Consider the following 14,724-nt stretch of genomic DNA (forward strand, 5'->3'; position numbering starts at 1 on the left):
ATAACAAATTTAAGAATATACCTTAAGATGGATTGGTGCAGGTAATAACTGCTTCCTCCGTGATCTAGAATTCTGGATAGCATTTCTTGCTGAATTGAAACCTGGATTCTTGATGGGGGCAACAATAAACAAATGCATCCACCTACACTTTAGTGAACGCAAGCCCCTCCACAAGTACAACAGCAACAACGAATTGTTGTTCATAGCAAGACTACTCAAAGATCACTCACCAAGTGGAGACGCGCTGACAGCAAGGTTTCTTCCATGGACAGCACGGACACGGATCGAGAGGACTCCCCTTCCATGGAGGCTGGGGCGGCGATCCGAGGCGTCTGATTCTCCTTCCATGGACAACCTTCAACAACCAACAAACGCACGGAGTTTCTTTGATCTGAAAATAAAGACCAACAAACGCAGAAGTTGTCAGCCCTGCACCCAAGAGCAGTGGTACTTCTGTAGAGGCAGAAATCCCTCTAATTACGACAAAGAAACTCCGTGATAGATGCCAGTATGTTCATCATGTGCTAAACACGGTTCAGAATATGTCATAGTGGAAAGAAGCTAAGAGTCTCAAGGCCCAACCAGTGCATGGTAAAATGTTGGATAAGGAGCATGTAAACTCAGTGGCAGATGTAGGTCCAAGCCATGACTGTAATTCTGCCCGCCACACAAGGATGAACCCTAGCTTGTCAAGTAAGAAGGAAATTTCTTTGGACGCTAGCAGTGGACAATGTGCAAAGCAAATCTACTTGTGACCATTTATCACGCTCAAGGTTAGGTAATTTTGGCCATCATCACAAAGTGTGACAAAATCCCCTTCCATTAAATTGGACCCCACACGTCAAATTCACAGCAAACTAAATTGGTCATGAGGCACATCTTCTGAGTGCCCCATGAAGGTCCGAATCGGTTTTTCTGACAGCGCAAACACATGCTCTAGCAGCATTAGCCGGTCTGAGCTCACAGACCTACGACCCTCCAAGAACCTTGCCCGACGCTTCTTCTCACGATTGCTCCCATCCACACTGCTGGCCACAGCTAATGTTGGCTCCGGCGAACCGTTGCACACCATCGCAACAAAAGGATTGCACGCTCCGTTCTCTTCGTGTTTCCTATCGAACTCTGACACTTCCCAGACATGGATCACGCAGTCTTCCCCAGCACTCGCGAGGTACCGGCCATCTGGACTAAACCTGATGCTCCAGATGGAGCCATCGTGAGCCTGAATCTCCTGGTTCATGAAAAGGCCACTGAACTCCTTGTACGACTTGCCATACTGCCTCACCTTAACGCGCACCGGGCCGTGGCGCACGGCTCCAGCGCTGTCCTGGCTGTCGTCTGTGGTCGAGCTGGACCGGCGCCCGCCTTTCTCCGAGCACGTGTCCTTGTCGTCGCTGCTGCGGCGGTCGCGGGAGCTGGCCACCACGGAGCCGGCGACGTTCCGGATGCCCCGAAGCCAGCTGCTATGTCGCCGCCGCCGCCGGTGGCGCGTCGCTTCGTTGCTGGAGTCGGAGTTGGAGCGCTGGACGGGGGTGGACGAGCCGGAGCTCGCAACGTTCTCGCGCCGCATGAGCTCCTGGACGATAGGCGAGCGGCCGACGCAGAGGTCAACAAACTCCTCCATGGTGAGCTGCCGGCCCGTGCCGACCTCGCGGAGCTCGGACCCCTCCTTGACCACGAACTCGCTGCCGTCGTCGACGTTCCGGATCAGACACCTCGGGTCGGCCTCCTCCTCCTCCTCCCCTTCGGGCGTGGCCTCGGAGGAGCCCGGCGACCGCCCTCCCAGCGGCGGCTTGGTTGCCGAGGCCGGCACGGCGCCACCGTCTGATCTGGATCGGGAGATGGGCAGCGAGGCCGGCGCCGGGCGGACGGGCACAGGCTCGTCGTCGTAGGAGACCGATCGGCCCATCTCGAGGCGCGCCAGGGCGGGGTCCCCGGCGAGCCCCAGCATCTGGAGCAGCTTCCGGCGCCGCTCCTGCACGGGCGCCGGCTCGGACGTCCACACGTCGAGCGCCGCGGCGGTTGCGCGGGGGCGGGCGGGGGCACGGCCTTGCCTCTTCTGGACGCGTCCCTTCCAGGGCGGCGAGCAACACGGACGCCAGGCGGGGAGGTGGGGCGGCGAACATGGTCGGTGGCTGTTGCATGGGGAGGGGTGGATTTGGTGAAGCCGGACGGATCGGAGACTGCGGGGAAGGAAGAGGATCGGACGAGGGTAACGGGGGTGGGGGGCACCGGGGCAGGGGCCATCCCTCGCATCTCCAACCTCCGGGGCGGGGATCGGGCGATGGGATCGGACGACTGGCGGCGGTGGGGGATCGAGCGGCTGGTGATCGAACGGTTGAAATTGCAGAACAATGGAATGGACGGTTGAGGTTACAGGATGGCAGAACGGCAGAACGACAGGAGGCAGACTACTATTACACTCTTAATAGGTAGTATAGATATATATATATATATATAGAGAGAGAGAGAGAGAGAGATAGAGAGAGAGAGAGAGTTTCTGTATGGTTTGATGTTCCATGATGTTCAGGGTTGATCCGGTTAAGCTAGGGGGAGTGTGATCGTTGCACTTAATGAGTTATAGGTATATAGTGTTTATGTATTCTAGTTTGTGATGTCTGACCATAAGTGTTAATCCTATTTGGTATAACAATATTTAGTATTGTGTTATTCCTGCTCATTGTCAATCATGTGCATCATGCATTTCAACTAGGTGCGCAAGTTGATCACGTGGTGTGGTGGACAAAAATTGAGTCGACCCCAAGATGATGTAGAGAGTGGACATCTCCGCAACACAATGTCGTCAGTCGGGCCAACCTGAAGATGGATAAATCAAGCAAGTGCTCGGCTGAGAGATGATCCACAAGCAAGTCTCGTCTAACAAACACTAACCTAGTGTTATTCCAGGCAAGCCCCGGTGCATTATCCCTTTCCTTGTTGTTTTAAAATCTTTATCACCTTATATGATGCATTAGGTGATAGGAGTTGTGTGCTAAACAATTGATGCATGTCCTTCCTTGGAAAATTGATCACCATTCCTTGATACCCTTTTATGAAAAGGATTTTATGATGCTTAGCATTGCTTTAGAAAAACAAAATGTTTGGTTTTAAAACAAAAAGTGATACTTCATACTGGATGGGAATTTTTACAAAGAAAAATAATTATGATGGTGAATCCATTAGGGCCTTGATGGGTTCAACATCTGAAAAGAGTACCTCTGCCAGGTACCAAACTTTGGGTTTTAAATGATAAAGACGAGACCGGGTGGGTGACTTGCATGAGAAGGAAGTCTCTGTAACACCCCGTTCAATCCCTGGATCGGCGGTACTTACTCCTGGCAGCTCTCTAGGATCATATATCATCCCCACAGGCCAACACAGGTCTTTTTGTGCGCACTTTGTCCTCACTCATGCGCACCCGAGAAAACTTCTCGGTCGGTCACCCACCCCAAATTGCTCCAAGCCAAGCACACTTAACTTGGAGGTTCTTTCGAGATAGTCTTCCGAAAAAGAAGATGCACCTTGTTGGTATGGATACTCTATTAATTCTATTAAGCCTTGGGCCAGAAAATCACCATCCTAGGGGCCAGGATATCACAATCCAACCCCCTTAGAAGACCGTCGTCCTCGTTGGACAACCCCAATCCAGGAACGTCCCCTCTTAGCCACGTCTGTGTGTCTAGTGTCATCATATGCCAGCCATGTGACCCACTCCGGGCCCACATGCGCCATATACCCGACACGTCGGCTTGCCTATTATTATCGAAATCTGAGACATAACATTCACTATAACATTTTGTAAACATACATATTCACACGTATTTTCGCACATCAACCAATTCATACGAACCGTAAACCACCAATCTCTAACTCACAACCACCATGCACTTACTTCCCAAATCGTGAACACATACATGTTTATCATATGAACAGAGCATTTCAATAATTATTCTTAAACAAACTAACTCCATTACACAACATGTATCATGACCCTACTTGAATACTTGAAGCGTCTACTCGGCGTCTTGAACACAACCCTACACTAGGTGCGAAGGGTATCTCAGTGAACACATAATGCGCATCGACTCGACTTATAAACATAGAGGAAGCAATGACTACTTTGGCATGTCACCACCTCTCTACAGACCAAATCAATATTACTACATCGATCGGACCTCATATCACGCAACACTTATAATTTACTATCTCAAATACAACCATATCACGGCATGCACTTGAGACACTTTTGTTCAGCTTAACGAAATCTTTACTTCAATGCACTTCGACACACGCGTTCGACAACACACCATTCTTACTAAACCTATCTCGTCCTCCAAACACCAATTGTATGTCACATAACTTACATTTTCCACCTAATTTAACCTACACCAATGATGAATACATAAATATAATTACCGTAGAAGTCAATAAGTCATGAATACCATTACAGAGAAGTCAATAAGTCATGAATACCAACTTTTTAAAAGTAAAACTTGCTTAGAAACCAATGTCGGATAGATATTAGGACGTTAAGGTTAGACCTAGGACGTGAAGCCTTAGGAAACAGATGGGTAGCTAGGTGGCTTATTGTATAGGCTGTAAATGCTACTATTACTACTATTAGGATGCCGTAAAAAGCACCCAAAAAGTAGTTAGGTCTGAGAAGACGACTAGAATGAGCATGCATCATGATTGTCGCATCATAATTTTCTCTTGTGCATCAACATGCGTATCTCACCTTTATTCCAATAATAAGAACTTGTGAATAATGTGATGTACTGATATGTTAGGAACTATAAGAAATGTCTTACCTCGTGTCAGATTGGTAAGTCTTGTTAGGTCGTTGTTGGTCACTTGTTCTCAAAAGCTATGAATCAAGAATAAGGCAACACAAATGTTAATGGTTAAAGACCTTCGGCCTTCATAACATTATCTCCCTTGGGATATAATGAACTTCGGATGAAGGTCATGAAGGACATACCTTCTTCATAGCAATATAACAAGATATAGACATGATCATATGAAGCATGGAGAAAACATGAATAATCATTCCAGATCATTAGATTATTCATATTATTATCATATATCTTTGAACAAACATCAATGATATTAAATTACATTTGTACCTTCAGCTTGACAGAAGATAAGAACCCGAGAGTGACGTGCGAGTGATTACAAGTCAACGTGAATAGTACGGGGTACTATTCATCTATTTATAGGCACGGGAGGTAGCCCGGATAAATATACATTTGTGTCCTTGATAAGTAATCATAATCATAACACAAATTATCAGGGACTAAGAGGTCTTTTCCTCTTGAAGTCGGTGATGCCCTTCGTCTCAAGCGTGTCATCATGCCGAAGCTCCTTCGATTATAGCTTTGGCATATATCTTCATGTTGTGTGTGCTTGCATATCATCTTGTCGAAGGTGTTTTTGCTTAGAGGACCTTCGGCGAAGAAGAAGGCCTCCAACAGTCATGTTATGTGTTTCTCTTGTCTTGCTATCTAGGTGGTATTGTAATTGTTCATCCCTCCTTGCAAAAAAATCAAATCACATGCTTGTGTTGGTGTTTTCTAGCCCTTGTGTGTTGCGCTATTGGTAATGCACCTGCACAGCTTGTAGACCCCCATAGCTTGACCGCTAGACCAACCCAAGTCTCCTTATGCACTTGTTGTGTCAAAAAGAAATTGTTGTTTGGTGTCTAGTTGCACAAACCCTATATATCTCATTAGTAAGGCCATGTTTCTTTCCATACATCTAGTCCCGAATCTTCGTAACCTTTCTGCTGCTCATCCTAATCTATCTCATGTGAATACCTCTCTTTTCACCTGGATCTGGTAATCTTTTTCCTTGTGAATCGTGTTGTGGCTTTATCATCTGAATCTATGGATCCTTCATTGATTCTGCCCCGTTATCTGGTTATCTACTATAACCTGTTCTCAAGTATCGGATGTTAATTTACATAAATCCCTCATTTCTGGTCATTCTCATACCCCTTCTCCGAGGATCATGACGTTGTTTTACTAACTTTATCTATAAACAGTGTATTCCTTTGGTTATGTGGATTTTATTGTTGTCATTGGATCTCTCGTGTGTCTGAAAAGCTCATTAATCATGAACTATTGAGTGTTTCCTTCTCGTATCCCATCTCGTACTAATCTCTAGACTGATAATCTCCGTGTTGATCATAAAATGGTTCTCTGAGTTGAAGAAAATTCTCATGTGATGCTCTTTTGCCAACAATCTTCTCGTGTGTCTGAAAAGCTCATTAATCATGAACTATTGAGTGCTTCCTTCTCGTATCCCATCTCGTACTAATCTCTAGACTGATAATCTCCGTGTTGATCATAAAATGGTTCTCTGAGTTGAAGAAAATTCTCATGTGATGCTCTTTTGCCAACAATCTTTGCTTCGACTTCAGTCACATTTTCTGAGCCATATCCTCATAGGCTCCATCTATCTATGCTATGTGGATTTATTATTTGTTCCGTTCGGTAATGGTGTTATGACTAATGACTGATGGTGCCGCGACGAAACCGAGAGCCTCCTATGGGTGCACACATAAGGTTGAGCTGCTCGACACGCGCTGGTATCGCGGTTAATAGTCGTGATCCATTACGAGACTATACTGATGTGCTATCTTTTGTGGACCTTATCTCAAACTGATCGCTGCATTTTGTCTCAATATGTCGCGATATTCTATCCAAATCTATCTTCAGTATCTTGTCAAGTAACATCTCATGGATTGGAATCTACCTGTATCATGGGAGTTACATGCTTCTCCACCCTTAAAGATCCTCAATCGAATCTCGGGACGAGATTCTTTTAGGGAGGAAGGTTGTGACACCCTAGGTGTCTATTTCGTGTTATGTCGGGAGATTTATCCTAATCTCGGACGCTCAGTGAAAATTTCTATCTCCTTATCACATTTATCTCCTTTTATCACGTTACTTCTGAAGGTTTCACCAATTTTTGAATTTCTTCGATCTCTAGAAAGGCCGAATTTGGAGCCTGTTGAAACTTTTATTCTCGGCACGAATGCAACTCGATAATCAATCTCGATTTATAAATCTCTTCTAAATCTTATTTAATCAAACGCTCGACAGCTGCTAGTCGAGCTATGTTCGAATCCAATTTCTCGGTTTTCGATCTATGTCCAAATGTTTTGTCCGGATCCGTAGTCTCAAACGGAATACCCAGTGTATTCGCATCTATATAATTCTAACCAAATCGACTTAATATCCTTGTGTCCAATCTAAATTCAAAAACCAACCTCGACGACGATTTTTGTTAATCCAGCTCGCTTTATCTCGATCACGAGTCTGAAGCCAATCGGTCTCAATTCATTTTATTCCTATTAGGGCGTGAGAAATTAATTTCTGAGCGACGCTAAACAAATCAAATTCCTAGTCCAGATAATCCTTCGTTCTGTTCGACTGAGCACCAGCTCGCTCTGTCTCCGCATAGACAAATTTCGCGGGAGCATTTTATTCCTGTAAGCAACATTTCTTAGCCTTGAAGCAATCTTTTGCTTCTATCCTAAGCAACCCCAAAACCCTACCCTAATTTCTCCTCTATAAATATGGGCTTCCCTCCCTTGCATTCTGAAATTTTACATCTCCTACCCCTAGTCGCCACAACCTTCTTCCTCCCCTCCCACGCCACCTCTTCTCTCTGTCCCGTGGCACACGGTAGCCACAGCCAATGTCGTCTTCCTCCCATGGCTGCTCCTTGTGCTTCTCTAGCTCGGCGCGCAGGGAGCACTACACTCCCCAGCCGGCCCCCTCCTCTAGCTTGGCGACCCTCCCTGCTCCCTTCCATGGATGCGCCATGGCTCCTCCACTGCTCCCTTCCTCTCCCCCCATGGAGAGTTCCCCCCTGCATCTTCCCATGGCGCTGCTACCTCCATGATGGAGCTCGGGCACCCTTTCACCTCTGGTCGCGCCCCCTTCACAGCGTTCTACTCCCCCATTAGCTCGGTGCCCCCTTTCTTGCACCTACAGCAGCAAGGACCCCATGGCCATGGCTACTCCTCTCGGTGCCCTGCCCACCTTGAGTGTGGCCATGGCCAACCTCCACTCTCCCTTTGTTTGCGCAGGGCCACCTCTGGTCTGAGCTCGCGCCGGTGAGCACCCCCCATGGCGTGGCATTTTCCCTATCCATGGCCGCTAGTTCCATGCGCCCTCCTCTATCGGCTCCTCCCTCTGTTCATCTCGGTTTGGGCACCGTCCAGCACCCCCTCCGCCCACTGCATCGCCGGCAAACTCGGCCTCAACTAGTGCGCCGTGGCCTACATGGTCAGGGTCTGCGACAGGAAGTCGCGCGCTACATGTTCGATGTTTTATGCAGCAGTCACGTCGCCGATCCGAGCAGCAACGACCATGGATATCCTCTGCGTCGTGCCTTCGGCGTGTTGACGTAATGCCACAGCGAGCAGCAGCCATGGGATCCCCTCCGTGTCGCTTGCATCGACCCGATCTGCGCAACCCCGACGTGATGTGCCAAACTTCAGTAAAACCCCATCGTCCTTGCTGCAACTTGTGTTTTTAGCGCTCCATGAAATGACCAAACCATGCACTGTTATCTTCTTGCAGCCACCATCAATGTCATGCCTCGTGCATCGCGTGCTCGACAAAAATCCCAAGCCGGTGGACAGCACATGCGACTCACCGATCCAACCAGGTTGTTCGCTTTAGAAAATTTGTGATTTTGTTTTATTTACGATTCAGTCGATGGCGTGAATATTTGTGTGAAAATATATTTGTATGAATGAAAGCGTGTAGAGAAGAAAATGAAGTAGAAAAGAACTCGGCTGTTTTTATATTTTGATAGAAATATATGCGATGTGTTGTTTAATGCGAAGACTAAGTTAAAAAATGCGGATTGTGTTTTGGGGAATGCATCGATAGGTGTTTATGTGAAAAGTGTATTTGTTTTATGCATGTGATCGGTGAATGTGATAGTCGATGCGAATGAGGAGTATGATTAGTCCTGTTGGAGACACTTGTGCTGTTGGTGTCATGTGCATAATGTGGGGGGCACGTATGTGTGTGTGTGCCGAAATATCATAATAGTGGTTGCGTTAGAGTTGTCTGAAGTATTTCGGATGCATGCCGAAATATGGTTGCATTCGAAATAGGGAAGGAGATGTGTTGTGTGATGTAAAGGCTAGATTGATTTTATAGGTTGTATAAAAATGTTCTGTTAAGTGTATACATCGAGTGTGTTAAATGGATCCTACGTCTCTAGAGTGTAGTGTATTGGCTAGGCGAAGAGTTTTGGAATAGAAGAGTATGAGGCGTGCAGTTAAGCCAAGATTTAAGTGCAAATCCTATGCAATGTGATGGGATTCGTGATTATATGGGGATATATTTATTGATGTGACGAGTAGTTTAGAAAATGCTAATTTGCGTGGACGATGTATTGTTAAGACATGAGTGTCAGAGTTCATATACTAGTGGTTACGCTTTTTGTGCCTATTGGTCATTTTATTGTGATTTTCTAAAGTTCTTGGTCATAGGGGTGCTTTCTATTACCACTATACTTGAAAAATGTCAAACAACAGATTTCTAATTTTTCCTACCTTTTTCTTTGTGCAAGAGCAATCATTCTAGAATTTGTCAACTTTTTGCTTAGGGGAAAGGGTGGTAGAAATTTTTGGAATATATGGTCCTTTTCATGGGGTAGGGGGTAATGTATGTTACCTTGCATTTTTAATTGGGTATCATATTTTTCTCTGGTGGTTTACTTCATAAGTAGTTGGGTAAAATTTTGTTTGCCCACTGTTGCACAATTTTAGGCTCCCTCATGATTTAATTAAAACATAGGTCAAATCCAAGTCCTAATTATTCAACTCACTTATTGTGATGGGTTGGGTGTTTATTATTTTTGGAGTAGTGTTCTAGCAGTTAGGAGTCTACTGAAATTTTCTTATCATTTTTGCAATGGTCCTTATATTTTTTAATCATGGTTTTCCTTGATTTCTTAGTGCCCAATAAAATAATTAACCTTGGATTAGCTCTGGACTAGGGTTCTCTGTATTTTTCCTATGTTCTTTATCCCTTAGGTATTCTAGGAAAAATAGGTTCATCCTCTGTTTATTATTTTCCATTTTCTTTCTTAATTTTCTAAGTTTTGGGCAAAAATAGTTTTTAATATAAATTCTTGATTTATTCTTGTATACTGGGGTGCTTAGTATTTTTAAACAGTGTGTATGTTGGGTATGTCTCTCTACAAATTTTCTTAACCCTGGTATAGAAGTATTTCTATTTTCTCTGGATTAATAGGTTTTGGGTATTTTCCTAAGTTAAATCAAAACTCTAAAAAGTATTGCAGAAACCATGGGGTTTGCTATTTTTGTATGATAGTCTATAATTTGTAGGTCCTAGCAAAATTGGTCTGACCAAATTTGGTTGAATAATACTCAAGTTATAAATTTTCTAAGTTCTCTACTCATTTAAAAAGAATAAACAGAAATGGTTAAAGGAAAATGACTTTGCATTGGGGTCCCTGGGCTTATTTCTATCTAAGTCGTTTAAACCGTGCCCCTCAAGCACTATTCACCTGAGTCTCTGACTTAGCACTTAACCCCCCTAGGTTTCTATCCCCTCTAACCCGAGCTCCTCCCTCGCCTGAACAGTGACCAAAGGAGAAAAAGCGGTGGCGCGGCTTACCGGCGACGGTAGAGGTCCGGCGAAGGGTCGGATGAGGTCCGGCGAAGTTTGATTTGCAAAACTAAAGTGTTTTGACTTAGAAGTAAGAAATGAATTTGTTTTGTGAAAACAAAGTGGTGGCAAAATGATCTAAATATGCCAAACCCTATTCTTATTCTATTGGTGTTCGATTTGACTTCAATTTGCAAAAGTTGGCTCATATTTGGTTAAGCTAGTGAGTTTTGAGTTGCTATTGGTGTGTTGGCATAAATCACCAAAAAGAGGGAGATTGAAAGGGAAATGTGCCCTTGGGCTATTTCTAAGTGTTTTGGTGATTAACTGCTCAACACACCAATATGAACTAACACTCTTCATATGAGCATGAGCACAGGTGTTTCAAAAGCAAATTGAAGCAATCAAGTCCGAAAGTTTGTGGAAAATAGGAAAAGCACTTTTGGGGCTTGAGAGTGGGCCCATTGCAAACCATTATGGAACAAAGTGATAAATGTATGTTTCTAACACTTAGTCAATTGATTTAGTGGCTAACTATGTTCATCTAAGTGCTAGGGAACTCTTGAAGTCGAGCCAAAGAAGTTGGACTCAAAATAAGGGAAGTTGGGCCAGACTGGGCACCACTGGATAGTTTAGTGCTGGCCCAACTAGCCGCTCTCAAGAAAACACTGAGGCTCGCTGGCTAAAATCACCGGACAGTCCGGTGTGCACCGGACATGTCTGGTACGCCAAGCGAGCGACGGCTCTTCGCCCGCACCAACGGTCGGCCACGCGATCAGCGCCAACCACATGAGCAAGCAACGGTCAAAGAGGATCACTGGAATATCCGGTGTGCCACCAAACAGTCTGGTGCCCACCCGAGAAGGAAGGTGGCAAAAATCAGATGATTCATAGTCGTTGCATAGGAGCTATCTGGTGCACCACTGGGCAATCCAGTGCACCCATAGATAGAAGGCAACCATGGCCCTCCAAATGGGACTTCAATAGCACCTAGGCCCCTTGGGGCTATAAAAGGGACCCCTTAGCGCATGGAGCAGTACACCAAGCATACTTTGATCACACTACAACTCCAATACTCAGCGACCACGCCTCTGAAGTGTTCTAGAGAGATTTGAGCGCATTTTCTTAGTCTTTACTCTGTCATTTTGTTGTTGCGCTCTCTTCTTTGCATTTGTGCGTGTTGCTGCTACATTGTGCTCTTGTATGTGTATTTTATTCTTTCCCTTACTCCTGTTTTGATTGTGATCATTTGTGTAAGGCGTGAGAGACTTCAACTTATGAAGATTCCTCACAACCAGGATACTGTGAGATATAAGGAAGAATTGTGGTACTCAAGTTTGATTTTTGGATCACTTGAGAGTGGTTGAGTGTAACCCTCGTCCATTGAAACGCTACAACGTGCAGTAGGCAAGCAATTACGTTTGATCGAAGCACGGGATAAAAATTTTCATGTGTCTTGTGCCATTTACTTCATTGCAATTTTTATCTCTTCCTTGTTCCAATTCTTCACTTGTGATATTTCTCTGAGTCAAAATTATATTTTGAAAGAGCAATCAAGTGAAAGGAACTTCTCTCTTCTTTCTACTCTCAAACTTGGTTTTATTTCTCTCTAACTCACATTTTAGACCAAGTTTGTGTGGTTTGAGTTAAGTTTTGCAGGATCACATATTCAGCCCCGCTCTAGGTGCTCTAAGCTATAATCACACCAGGTCAAGAACAGGTACCGCAAGATGAGGGACATGAAGGATGATGCGATGAGTTCATGAGAGGTCTAGGTCGTCGTCTCCTACTCAGCTATGGTTGCGGAGGATCGTTGCCATCATATGATGTATTTATGTAGCTATTTTATATAGAACTTCTATTATATAATAAATATGTGGCATTGATTTCGATACCATGAGTCATCATATGTGTGAGACTTGGTCCTAGCACACATTTGAGACGCACCAGGATTTGTCCTTAAATTCGGGTGTGACATCTGGTTATTTGCGTAGGTTTTGTTCTAAAGATTAATTAGTGGCCAAGATTAGTTTGAAAAATAGAAGTCCTAATTCACCCCTCTTCGGCGTCACCGTTTCGAACGAGGGGAAGTTTCTGGAGATGTGTCTTGCTAGTTGTATTGAGCCATTTGTCTATTTTTGGAGGGACTAACTTTGCTCTCAGTTTTATTGCTACTCTTTCGCTTTGTTTTGGCTCTGACTTTTGGCTAACCGTGTTGAGCCCATTTCTATCTTTTCTTGAGGGCTAGCCATTTTTGCTTGGTTGTGTTGAGCCCATTTCTATCTTTTCTTGAGGGCTAGCCATTTTTGCTTGGTTGTGTTGAGCCATTACCCATATCTTTAGGGACCAAGCTTTGCTAACTCTCGATTACTTGCATTAGGCCTTTGTCTAGCTTCTTATCACTTGAGTGAGTTCCTTCTTCTTACTTCCTTCTTTTCTACAAATATTTGTGTTTGTACATTGGTGTTGACAATGCACTCGTCAAGGGGGAGATTGAGAACACAAGGTTGATATGTACCCTTGTGGTTCGAGTTGTGATGATTGATTTTTAAAAAAGGTAACGCCTTGGGTTGAGTTAGTTAGACTAACCAAGGTGCGAGGTTGTTGGTGCAACATGTCTCTCGGCTTGTGGTTTGTAGATGTGGAGTCAGGAGACGGTGGTCAACAGCGAAGGTGAAGGCCATGCAGGTTTGTGCTGATGGACCAGGAGTGGCGAAGGACGAATGCCATGTCTCGACCGAGGGACTAGAGAAGTCGGGTGACTAACTATGGTGGCTGATACCTAGGGACACTAACAGGCACGAGGACGTGAAGGAGTGGATCGTGTTGTCGACGCAGTTGCAAATTGGTGGACACATGTCCATGATGTGGGCGCGTATGAAGTACGCTACCCATGGAGGTTTCGGTGGTTGAGCCTCAAAACCACCCGATGCAACAGTTCGCTGTTTTCGTCAGGTTTGTACCTCAAAATCCGATGGTACGGTTTCAGCGAGAATTAGATGCGGCACATGGCATCATCACGAAGGGTGCATCAAGCACTATTCTTAAGGTGTCGCCTAAGCGTCTAGGCGGAGGTCCAACGCTTAGACACCTTGTCCACCTACCTCACCTAGGCATCGAGACGGTGGTCTAATGCCTTGCCTCGCCTTACCGCTTTAGAAACCATGGCATCAAGGCAAATCAACTTCATGAAGAGTGTGTGGCCGTCAGAACAAAATTTTAGGAGTTGATCCATTTTGCCCTTGGCCGAGTGGATAGGCTCTATGTATTTATGGTTAGTTTAGGGAAATAGAATAACCCTCTATAAATAGGAGAGAGATGGTTGTTTCAGTTTTCTCTCTTTAGCATTAGATTACTGTTACATTGATTTCTATTTTAGTCTTGTAATCGCTCTAGGTTGGAGATCCTCAAGTACTTTTGAACTGTGGCATTTAAGACTGTGGATTTTTGAGGAAGTATGGTCATAACCACACTTAGCCCTCGTGGTTTTACTTCTTGTGTCAAATCTGATGGAGTTGAGTTTTTGTTTCGTTTCTTCTCTTCTCAACCCCTCTAGTTGATTGTGAGTTGATCTTTGGTTTCATGTGTTTAGAAGTGTTGGGGACATTCTCTGTGATGGAAACAGTCTTGTACTCTTGTGGTTACTGCAAATCTCTGGTTTGAGGTGATCACTTTCGTGGGCATGTTTCTTGCAGTTTTGGTCGAAATCTCAAAACCCCAACAAAATCCCATTCACAACTAAGTATCTGATCTGTTTTGGAAGATCTGATATTTTCATGCTCCTACTTCGCGAACCACTTCTTCTCCTGCAGCGTTTGCTGCCTACAAAATTTAAAGTCGGTCTAAACATTTTTTTGCTTCGACTCGTGGCACTATCACTCCCTAGCACTGTCGGAACTATGCCCAACATTGTCGCTCGTTCTGGGCTCTGCTTTTCTGGAAATTGTTGGGTGCAGTCAATTAACACTAGATTAGGTTGTTCCTATTCAAAATGGAACAATTAACACTAGATTAGGTTGTTCCTATGCCCAACATTGTCGCTCGTTCTGGACTCTGCTTT

General features: G+C 44.8%; 1 protein-coding gene across 1 annotated transcript; it reads right to left on the bottom strand.

Annotated features, from left to right (window-relative positions):
- Window positions 1-619: 619 nt before the first annotated feature.
- On the bottom strand, window positions 620-8,163 carry LOC103636924 (WD repeat-containing protein 44). The gene is made up of 2 exons (XM_008659225.2): window positions 8,002-8,163; window positions 620-2,071 (listed from the first exon to the last, which is right to left on the bottom strand). Exons 1-2 carry the CDS (start codon window positions 8,161-8,163, stop codon window positions 848-850), a joined length of 1,386 nt encoding a protein of 461 aa, XP_008657447.2. The 3' UTR covers window positions 620-847.
- Between the last annotated feature and the right edge of the window lie 6,561 nt (window positions 8,164-14,724).

The sequence above is a fragment of the Zea mays genome, chromosome 8 (assembly GCF_902167145.1).
Source record: "Zea mays cultivar B73 chromosome 8, Zm-B73-REFERENCE-NAM-5.0, whole genome shotgun sequence".
In the NCBI taxonomy this organism is placed as follows: Eukaryota; Viridiplantae; Streptophyta; class Magnoliopsida; order Poales; family Poaceae; genus Zea; species Zea mays.

Excerpts from the sequence above, each read along its gene's own strand:
- LOC103636924 (XM_008659225.2), bottom strand. The coding sequence starts at position 8,163 with ATGGATAGGGAAAATGCCACGCCATGGGGGGTGCTCACCGGCGCGAGC. Across the intron at positions 2,072-8,001 it reads GCCATGGGGTCCTTGCTGCT|GGACGCGTCCAGAAGAGGCA; the intron begins GTAGGTGCAAGA and ends CCGCCCTGGAAG.